The 12,018-nt window shown below is 33.5% G+C and overlaps 1 protein-coding gene across 4 annotated transcripts in view; it reads left to right on the top strand.

The window, feature by feature from the left end:
- Positions 1-7,334: 7,334 nt before the first annotated feature.
- The window catches only part of LOC138701158 (pyridoxine/pyridoxamine 5'-phosphate oxidase-like), a 31,202-nt gene continuing 26,518 nt past the window's right edge, over positions 7,335-12,018 (top strand). Inside the window, exons 1-2 of one of the 4 annotated variants that reach the window (XM_069827775.1) lie at positions 10,392-10,534; positions 10,719-10,797. In XM_069827775.1, the coding sequence (XP_069683876.1) occupies positions 10,758-10,797 (40 nt within the window). In that variant the 5' untranslated portion in view covers positions 10,392-10,534; positions 10,719-10,757. The other 3 variants (XM_069827776.1, XM_069827774.1, XM_069827772.1) reach the window with 3 other exon arrangements.

The following is a 12,018-nucleotide window of genomic DNA, read 5'->3' on the forward strand; positions in this document are numbered from 1 at the left end:
TCCTATCTTTTCCGCTGTAAGAAAAACCCTAATGTAAACAATAGCACGTGACTGAAGTGAGGCTTCATTGGCCGCTGTTTGGCGCCATAGATTCTCAGTACGTGTTCCCACCTACTGTTGTACATTCTGTTTCATACAATGAAAGAGTAATGCAACAAGAACAATTCTCTCCGGCACCAGGATTTGAACCCAGGTTTTCAGCTCTACTTGCTGATGCTTTATCCACTAAGCCACACCAGATACCACCCCGGCGCCGAACAGAATCGTCTCAGATTAAGCTCCTCAGCACATGTGTGAACTTCGGTCCTATGTTTATAGACATCTATGACGTAGTGCAGAGGGCAGCCACTAGAGGGAATCCAAGAGTGGAGCTTAATCTGAGACGATTCTGTTCGGCGCCGGGGTGGTATCCGGTTTGGCTTAGTGGATAAAACATCAGCATGTAGAGCTGAAAACCCGGGTTCAAATCCCGGTGCCGGAGAGAATTTTTCTCCGTTCCATTACTCTTTCATTGTATGATGACGCAGAATATCTACATGGAAATATCATATGTACTTCGGTACATTAAAATAATATACATTCTATTTCATGTTAAACAATTCCTGATATTCGTCAAGTAGGCCTAACCTCACTACTATGCAGTGGCGGCTTCTCAAGGGGGTTGCAGGTTTGTACACCCCCCAGTAATGTTCCTAATCTCCCGGCTTTGTTAATATTAAAAATATAATTTTATTTTACAATTTTCATTCATGACTATCTGGAGCTGGCATCTTGTTTTGTACGTCTGCAGGAGCCTCCGAGCCTCTTGGTTTGCAAAGATGTTGAAAACCTAGGAAAGGTAGTTTATAGAGATGTTCGGCTAATGCGGGGACAGGAGGGTTAGAGGCGTGGTCTACTGCTTTCCTCATTGAGAACGGTTTGTCGCACTCCCTGACATGGACACCAACGTCAGTGCAGAAGAAATTGAATTCACTGGGAAAGTATCTGTTTCAACTAGACATTTTGTCCGAAGTAATGGGCATGAAAAATGTATTCATTCGGCTTGTGCAACGAACAGTCGCATATTTCGCATATTACTTTCTCAATCTACATGCACACAAACGGCACAATACATAAAGGAGCTTGTATTTTGCTTTAAAGTTCTAAGAGTTGTTGTTCTGACAATAAGTGCTGCTATCTCCCGACAGCCTACGAAAGCTGCATTTGAATTTTATGAACGAAAACATTGCACTTGGCACTTGGTAGCATTCTGATGACGATTCTGTGCTCAGATGTTTTTCATGAGAGTAAATCGCAATATAGAGAGCTCCGCCCACGACCTCTTCCACTTTTGGACTTTCTGTATAAATAGGTATGCTTGTATTTAGTCATTTTACTTATTAATTGCATATAAATTAGCTTTATATGTATTCGCCCTCAGGTATACACTGTTTTAAACTTTAAAGTAAAGTATGTTTAACTCCTCTTCGATATCCATTGTGCACCACCATATTTTCAAACCACCAGCCGCCACTGCTACTATGCATTCATTTGTTTAGGAAACATTTACTTTATAATTACTACAATTAAATTATTTTTAAGTCTTATGTCTTCACAATGGACAGTTGAGGATACAGAAGCCATACTTCAATACTAGCTTACGTGAACAATTACGAGCCCAAGTGACGCCATCTTGTTACAAGAACAGACTACCTCGGTATTACTGTTGGTATTCATCCGCGTTCATAGTACATAACAAAATATAAAAGTAGCTTTTCTTTTACATAGCGTTTTACACATGAGTGAAGTTAAATGTTTCATCGTATTTAACGACTAGAATTCAATTTTTTATTTTCAAATAATACAAGATTGTGGTTTCCAAATACGAACTATATTTTCTTGCGTCATGTGAGTGTTTCGACTGGGAGCCAATCACGGTTATGACAGCAACGTGCTTATGTTTACATTAGGATTTTTCTTACAGCGAAAACAGTATAGACTTATATTTCACTAAGAAGTCTAAGACGTCGTTGAAATCAATAATTCTTCGTGGATAAATGCTATCACTCGAAAAATACAGTATACGCCAAAACAAACAATACTGAAATTATTGCTCATCTGCTGTCCACATTTCTTAGCAACGGAGTATTTATTTATTTTATACAATAGTTTGACATATTGTGAATTCAATGTTGTGTTGATTTCTTCAGTTATGATTCTCACAACAGAGGAGAATGTGTTTATTGTGGAGCATTATTTCCGGTCATATAGAGTACTGAAATTACAAACATACTCTGAAAATCAAGATAAGTCATTATAATATGCGAAACGACATAAAACTGATCCCATACGACGAAACTTCTCGACAACATGTTATTTGGTGTCTCATTGTTAAATCGCTCCTGGTATTGTCGGATCATCGGATCTGTGCCCCTTCAGCGCTGTCGTCGTTCTTGGAAAAGTTAATGCCTGTACTCACTCCATTCCACCCGCTTTCCTCCCACCACGTTAAACAGCAGCCCACGAACCTTGCCGAATAGGGATGTTGCCAAACTTCCGTCAAACATTGTCATAAATAACTGGTCCTCCATGCTACAATATCATTTCTTTCAATCAAAATACATCTTGTATTTATACATTTTTAAAACCTAAATCCCATGTCTCGAATCGCTTTTCTCCAACCTTGGAAATTATTGCTTCTCTCGCAAGTTTCAGTAATTTCTTCAATGTTGGAACTTTTTTCTGCACGGTATAAAATTCTTGTATCTTTCTTCGTAAAATACATCGGTTCATATCATCTGCAAGAATTAAAAGTTCCCTTGGTCTGTTCTTCCCTGGTGATTCTAGCTTTTCATCTCCTGCACAGACTCCCTCTCTCCTGATTTTCTTTATTAGGAGCTCTGACCTGTCTATATAAATTACATAAAATGTTGTATTATTAATATTAGTTAAGTAAGTAATTTTAATACGTAATCAAGTGAAATAAAATAAGCCTCACCTGTGATCGCAGTGGCTCTTTTCGTTGCCTGATTTATAGGAAACAGATATTGACCTGTTTGTTTCTCTTCATCGCAAAATGCTATTACGTACTTGCTTAATAATATTTCTTTCGCCACTCCGTGCTACAGTATTCATGTTGAGTTGACAATACTGGACTGCAAGTGCAAATATTGTAAACTGTCTCGCAAGAAGGCCAAAATTCTGAGTAGTGGGGGAGAGAAAGGGAGAGAGATAGGAATGCAGGGAGAGAAATGAATTACCGAGGCTGAGAAGGAATTAGGATTCAGTTCGCGTATCTTACTGGGGCACAGATCCGATGGTCCGACAATACTGCACTTTAACGTGTGCAAGCCTGGCTCATTCTGACACCCCACTTCGTATGACTGGCAATAATGCTCATAAAATTTAAAAGTCATGTTGAGTTCAGATAAGTTTGTGAAATAATATCATATAAATAGTTTTTTACTTTTCAGTCAATCACTTATCATGTTAAGATGGCAGAAATGGATTCTGTTACATCAAAATACAATGTTAAAAAAGTCACGAATATTTTCGACATACTTTCAAGTCAAAATCGTTTAAAAATTATTATGTATAAAACTGAAGACTAGGCTTGTTCTTTATGACATTCAATGTATTGGAAGACTGTATGAAGTGGATGTAAAAGAAAATCTCGGTCTATTCGCCGTGGTGAGAGGCGTTATATGAAAGATGTACAGTGGAGGTTTTCAGATGATGTGGCCTTCTCATCTTGGCGTTACATGGTAGATGATTTTAATTTTATAATTCAGGCACACTGCATGCGCCTCAATATATATTGTATTATGTTCATTGGAAGGTTCTCTATCTGTATGTCAATTTTAATTTCAAGACTATGTACATCATTCAACCATTTTATTTAAAGCATGTATGGTCATACTATTTACTAGTGTTTTATAAATGTGTTTAAATATTTTCACCTAGTTCAAATATTTGTTTGTCAGAAAACCATCACCTGAAGATGACTTGAAGGTAAGTCGAAAATATTCGTGACTTTTTTTAACATTGTATTTTGATGTAACAGAATCCATTTCTGCCATCTTAACATGATAAATGATTGACTGAAAAATAAAAAAACTATTTAGATGATAATAATGCTCATGATAAACACCTTCTCCTCAGTTGTGAGAACCATAATTGCAGAAATCAACACAACACTGAATTCACAATATATCAAACTATTGTATAAAATAAAGAAAGGTCAATGTAGAGCATCCACCAGCCACTGAACGAATATGGGAGGTGTATGGGGTTCTTTAGGTAAGATATAATGATATAATGCAGGCTTTGATTGAAGTCTGTGAGACCGTGCAATTCATTGCAATTGAAAGACGACTTGCTATGACAATAATAAATTATTATTGTAAAATTTATAGGAAGTGATGTGAATGGTATTATATGCTTAAATTGAAACATGAAAGTTTATTATTGATGAACTGTTAAGTTATTTGAATAAATAATAAATACTTCACTGTGTTAACACTATAAATTTTTGTGTTATGTTACACCTGATTGGCTAGTTTCGATATTGTTTGCATCATCCTCAGAAACTAGTCAATCAGGTGGGCCAACATAACACCAAAATTTATAACACAGTGAAGTAGTTATTATTTATTCAAATAACTTAACAGTTCATCAGTAATTATATAAGTTTGAAAGAGTACCGGTACATTGAAGTGAAGTTTAATTTATTTCAACTTGGAAAGAAGACTATTTTCGAAAAACCTGCACAATTACAAGAAACTTTTTTTTAAACAATACGACGATTTTTTTTTCAGTCTAAATAGAGAGTGGGTTTCTTACGATGTATTTAGAGCCCTAATAATATTCTTTGTAACTATAAAATTATTTTTACAAGCTTGTAAAATTATATTTTCATACCAATAAAGTTACAATTCAGTTACAAATAACAGTTACATTCTTAGATTGGTCAGTTGATGCATGGGCGCCCATAGGAATTGTGGGGCGCCTCACATTTGTCAGGGCTCCCCTCCCCCACCAATATTTTAATGAAGTTGTACAATTTAAATATAGTATCACAGTCTAGTATATACAGTTGCGAAGCTCAATACGTAGTAAATATGCAAACATTAGGTTGTTGCTCACCACTAGGATCGCTAATATCGCCTCATTACAGGCAATGCAAAATAGTACCGTCACAGTCTATTGTTTCTAGCACCCTCAAAACTCAAGCTTCGTGACTGTATATAGCATATTGTGATAGTACTAAGACGAGGCAGGGAAATTTTATTAAATTGTCTGACAGCCTGTTTGTTACTGAAATTTAAATATTTTATGAGCAAACAAGAGAAATAAAATTAACTCAGCTCGTAAATGTGTTTAATAATAATCAGTAAACAATATAAGATGTAATTTTAAAAATAAATTAGGCATACTTAAGTAAAAATATATATTGCAAAAAAATTAATATGTAGTTATAACGAAATCAGTGTGATGTAGGCTAGTTAATTGCTCTACAGCACTATCCTAATTGAAGCATCACATTTATAGGAGCCCTTGAGAAGTAGGATGCTTTAGTCTTAACCCTTCAGTAGTAGTCTACTTCTTAAAACTTGTTGAAAACATAATTATTACTATTTCAATAATATGTGATTTAACAGAATTTTTCTTTCAAGTAAAAAAAAAAGCTTTGAGAATATTTTGTCTCTTCCTCTTCCTAAAATATCTAAAAATCGGGTCGGTGCCCAGGCCCCCAGTGGAATTGTCTCTCTCCCCACTATTGGCGGCCCTGGTTGATGTTTTGTTATATTTACTGTACTTATATTCTATTATTATTATTATTATTATTATTATTATTATTATTATTATTTAATCATTATTATTATTATTATTTTATTATTATTATTATTATTATTATTATTATTATTATTATTATTATTATTATTACAGACGTGGACAAATTATTAGCAAAATTGAAGATTTTTATTATATATTTTTAAAAAATATGATTCTTCAATTTAGACCACAGTTGACATTTTTGTGTATTTCCAAATTATTAGCAAAATTGAAGATTTGTATTGTATATTTTTCAAAATTTAACTCTTTAATTTGGACTACATTTGATATTTTTGCATATTTACAAATTATTAGCAAAACTGAAGGTTTTTATTGTATATTTTTACAAAATTCGATTCTTCAATTTGGACTACAGTTGACATTTTGGATATTTCCAAATTATTAGCAAAACTGAAGATTTTTGTTTTATATTTTTACAGAATTTGACTCTTCAATGCAGTTGACATTTTTGCTAATTTACAAATTATTAGCAAAATTGAAGATTTTGATTATATATTTTTACAAAACTTGACTCTTCAATTTAAACTACAGTTGACATTTTTGCATATTTCTGTCTTCTGTAATGATGGAAATATGCAAAATTTTCAACTGTAGTCTAAATTGAAAAGTCAAATTTTGTAAACAGAATTATCATAAAAATCGTCAATTTTGTTAATAATTTGTCCACGTCTGTATTATTATTATTATTATTATTATTATTATTATTGTTATTATTATTATTATTGTTGTTATTATTATTGTTTATTATTATTATTATTATTATTATTATTATTATTATTATTATTATTATTATTATTATTATTATTATTATTGATAGGAATGTAGACAAATTTTTATTTCAGCCATGCACATTGTGGGAGCACATTCAAAATAAACCTGTACTGGTACCTTTGGTAACAAGATTAAACAGTTCAACTTTTTGTGCTAAGAATTAGTTTTTTAGTAAAATGATAACCGTCAACAAACGGTCTTAATAAAGAGGACGAATGCTCAATCTGGCACATCTGCAGAAAGAAAAGAATCTCTCGAGAGGAATTTCATTATGTAAGGTGGTAAAATAGTGTGGTGACAAGAGGGAGTACACTGAAGAAGTCTTTCCAGAACTGCAGTTTTCATTACAAGAAGATATTTTCGCAGGATATTGGATTGAAATCTGGGCCAACTAAACGGGCAGTAATCTTTTTAATTATTTGCTTTTAGTACTTTATTTGATGAATTGATAATGCATGATTTGTATGTGTGAGTATTTAAATCTGTTTGGTTCTGTTTAGGCCCATAGAATAAGTTAGGTAAATTGTTGCAATTTATAATTTACTCAACAATAATATCAACGTTTGAATTTATTCTGGACTTGAATATGTTTGCTACAGGATATCATTAAACTACTTAATTATTTTGAATATAAGTTCCAATTTGTTTACTAAAAATAATATTCCATTGTTGCATAGTCTAAATATGATGCCATGGAATGAATGCATGGGAGAAAGAAATTTTTCTCATGAAATGTCGGCCAGTGTATGGGACCAGCTATAAAGGCTGGTTTATTATTGTGCTAACCACACATTCCCATACTGGTTGGATGGTCGTTCATCTCTTCTGAGGCATGTGGATGTGTAGCCAGCATTCGGCGAGTTGGTCTTGGCTATCTGTGGACTGTTGCACCACGGCTTTAATTTTTTTTTTATTACTGGTACTAATGTCTGCATGTGCAGGACAGGGCTGTACTGGTAATTTTGTTCGGAGGGATGACAACCCTAGACATGCGTGATACATTGCATTGAATGGAACCAGAGACTATTGCTATTTACTGCTGTCACTATTAATAATGACGCACAATACAATTTTAATTATTGTCTTATTGTTCAGGTCTTAACTTTGGTCGTGGTGTTATCATAGGAAGCTGTGGTTACTATGGTAATGAAAGCCTTTGCCTCAGAAAATAATGCAGGCCAAGATTTATGGTTTCACATGTTTCTGGGAGGCCATGGATAGACTGATGACCCTCTTCATTTTCAAGATTAGATACAAATTTTAATGAATAATGATGTAAAATTGCTTCGAATATTATTGAATAATGTATTTTTATTGTTCTTAAATTATGTACAACCTAGCTTTTCGCAGGTACTGCCGATACTGGTACTGTCTTCCAAAAAGAGGTAAATATATAATATATGTAGCCTATGTCTGTTTAGAATCTGATACAGATACACGTGTTTACTAAAAGACACAGAATAGTTTACAATATTTTTTTTTTCTTCTGTACAAAGAAGTGTATGTATACTTGCACAACAATGAATGTCAGAAAGAATACTATTCTGGATATAAAAAAATAAGAGTAGAAATAGTTCATGTTTTGTAGTATTTAAAAATTTTAAGGTTACCATGTAAGTCGTTTTAAAAGTTAATAAAACAAAAAGGTGAGTGTACTTTTGAATATAAACACAGAGAACTTTTTCTACGTTTATGATATTTAAACACTATGAACACTAATATAAGTGATTTATGTTATTGAAACGGAAAATTTTATAACTGACTTCACAATTTCATCCTAGTTCTTTAGGAAGTTTATTTTTTTCACGCCATTTAATGAAAGTTATTGATAGTGGTTACTCTAATGTGATACATATTTTGTAAGAAAGGGACTAGTTAGAGTACCGGTATATAATTATCCTTTTTTTTCTTTATCCATATCTTATGATTGAGAAATAATTTCCTCAAAACGAATCATAGGGTCAATGATCTCGTCTTCATCTTTTTTCCTATTTATTGCAATATTTATTCTACCTTTACTTCCACCATCTGCTACGCAGTGGCCTTCTTCATAGACTTCCTGATCAAGCACTTTAGCTATAATGGACCTGATGTTATTATGGCGTTTTATATGTAGTAATTCTCTCTGGAGGCATCTGTCGAACACATGAGGTAAAGTTTCATACTAGCTGCAATGCCTGCAGTGGCTTGTGCCTGTAGAGCATCCAGGAAGTGTAAGTTTTATGTACAGGAATGATCATTGCCATCATCTTCAACATGTTCTTCTATTTATAACAAGATAGTCCTTTGCATTTCACAGTCCAAGAGTTGACTGATGGAACCTCAGCAAATGGAGACGATATTCCTCTTTCCTTTTGTGGGCAGTTACACCAAGCTTGAAATTCCCTGTCTAAGAAACAGTCTGTTATTTAGTTAGACTTTTGGGATTCTTCTGTGGTTTCAGTATCAAGATTTTGCAGACCATGATTTTGTATGGCCTCATAATCTCTAATAGAATTGACATACAGATCATTAATTATTTAATTAGAGTATATTACTGATATTTAATTGTAAGAACTATGCTTCCTATGTGGCTTGGAGAATTGAAAGATTTTTTAATATCTGTTACATGAATACAATATGCTATTTGGCATGCCACTTGGAAATTGTACGATTTACTTCACAGCACTTTTATTGAAATTGTCTGCTTTTATTAAAAAAAAATATTTGGGAATTTTGTTAGCAGGAGCTGTTTGAAATGGATATACTGATACCAAAGTGCCATAAACTGGGATAAACTTGACTGTGGTGGTAAACTTGACCATGAAACAACAACAAAAATTAAACCATATCAGCTTATTTGTGAGTTATAATAAAATTCTTAAAAAATTGATAAAAAAATAAAATAATGAAATAAGTGTGTGTCATGGATTAAATATTTTTTTCTTTGTTTTATGATCTAGTTTATCCCAGTTCATGGCGCTTTGGTATATACCAGTAAATCTATTTCAAACAGCCCTATAAATTGATTAACACAGGTACCAGTAACTAATTTTTGATGAGATTGCAATAAATGTATTGTAACAAAATTTTCCAGTTTTTTTAATTTAATGTGCGTTTTTCGTTAAAAATGTTATTAAAAGATGAACCTAGGTATTTAATTTCTTCATCTTTATCGGTACTGGTACCTACCAGCAAATTGTTCCATTACATTGCTGTACCGAGGGGATCCAGAAAATCCAAGCCAGCAATATCATAAAGTTGATCTACTACAGTCTACTGGGTTGATTTCTAACTTATGGGTGCATGAAGGGTCATTATTGCCAAAAGATCTCTATGATCTTAATCAGGAAGAAGAGGAATCTTTAAATATATTTATAAAATCATCTCGGCATTAAGTCTATACCGGTACTGAATTCCAGACAGTGGTGATATTCGGCCAGTTCCGACGAACTGGTTGTTAAACTATTTCTAGGTAATATTAGCAATTACCATGGACATATACTGTATGTTTAACGTAAGTACCTGTACACATGAGAGAACTTTTTTTTTTTTTTTTTTTTTTTTTTTTTTAAACTTCTTGAATATTACCACTGATTCCAATAAGAAAAACATCAACAGTTTGTGGTATCAAAGCTTATTTTAATATATTGAATTGCTGTTAATTTACAATGCATCGTTCCCTACGTTTTATTTTTTAGTTATTACTCAAGCTATTATTTTATATCACAATGGCTTGTATTGTTGCATTTATCTTTTTAAACTGTTGTATAATACTTTCATTACGTAGTCACGATCGTTATACAGTTATCTCTGAAGAATAAACAATACACGTGCAATTCCATCTTGTTTTTATTGGAAGAGAGGTTATAGGTCATGTTGATAAAGTGGTACCACGAGGAGTTGTGACGCATTTTTGTTCAAGTTTCATATTTACACTCCTATTTCCGTAGGTTATCTGGGATTAATTTATTATTTAAAGAAAAATGTAAATTTTGTTATATAATTCTTCTTATATAATGCGTAATTTATAGCAGAATATATAAGTACAGCTGTCACATAGAAAGGTTCAATAATTTATATTTTTAAATAGAGTAGAACATATAAAGTACAATTACATGATCGCTTTGCAGATTACAAGACAGTTGCGTTGGTGTACGTTTGGATTGAAAATGTCTGGCGATAGTGTTTCATATTCTATTGATGTTGGTGGTAAGTATAGGTTATGGTAGCCAACCATATTGTACAGTCAATTGTCGGAAGATAGATTTGAACCTCATAAGTGACACCAATAAGACATCCCTCATGAGGCAACTAAGCCAGGAGATCATGGGATAGGGTGGTCGGTAGCCACAGATTATAAAGATAAATTTCACGATTCATAATTATAAGGAGGGAAGAGACCTAACATGAAGGTGTGATTCATCAATTATAGTACAATGTGGAAAGCTTTTTATTAATGTATCGTGATGTATTATGTTTCAACTCTTAAATGTTACATGCAGGTAATTCTCCCAATTAACTGTACCACAGGAAAGAGAACTTTTTCTTCTTATTTTTCTTGGGAATCCACTTTCCACGACGCAGATGAATTTCTAGTGTCCATCCCTAGATTTTATACTGGTATGGTTTCTCTCAGTGCACAAATTATAACGGTGTAAAGAGGTAGAGTGTAGTGTTTTTGTAAAATTTGTTTAAAAATTGCTAAATTATGTGATGAAAAACTATCAAAATGTAGCCTATAATATTAGTAAAAAGTTAGCTTTGTGGTAGCATGTCTGCCTCCAGACTAGCAAACCCGAGTTCGATTCCCAGCGGGGTCAGAAATTTTCATGTAAGAGATGGCAGTGCGCAACTTCTAATTACTAGATTGTGCACCAATATGCCTGGGTTAAATCCCAAATCTCTCAACAGTGCATATGAAGAGAAGGGTTATGTCACTGTTGATAGTGATTCGTCTGTCGGATGGGGACATCAAACCTGGCAGCCCCCTTGGTGCTATTCGACAGGAGAAGGCTATGTGCCGGCACCGGGTTTCACTTCTCCCTTCCTCATCTTCATCATCATCACTCATTCCAGACACTACACTTACACATACACTCACCCTAGTACACGACATAACTCTCCACAGATACACATCCTGTACAGTGTGGCCTGCCAAAGTGGTGTACAACTAGAAAATGGGTCACAGTCCTGCCATTTATCCGCAATATGCGGAGTCCGAATCACGTAAAGTGAAGTGGGTTGGCATTGGATACACACATACACACACATACATACATACATACATACATACATACTGATAAAAATGAGTACTGTTTAACGTGTGCCCTGTACCTATATATTTTCAAGATTGAGATTTAGTATTTGTAAAAAAAAAATGACAAATTTGAAATTTAAATTTTGAAAAATCATTGAAACGAGATGTTTTTT

Source organism: Periplaneta americana, chromosome 6 (genome assembly GCF_040183065.1).
Source record: "Periplaneta americana isolate PAMFEO1 chromosome 6, P.americana_PAMFEO1_priV1, whole genome shotgun sequence".
NCBI classification, from domain to species: domain Eukaryota; kingdom Metazoa; phylum Arthropoda; class Insecta; order Blattodea; family Blattidae; genus Periplaneta; species Periplaneta americana.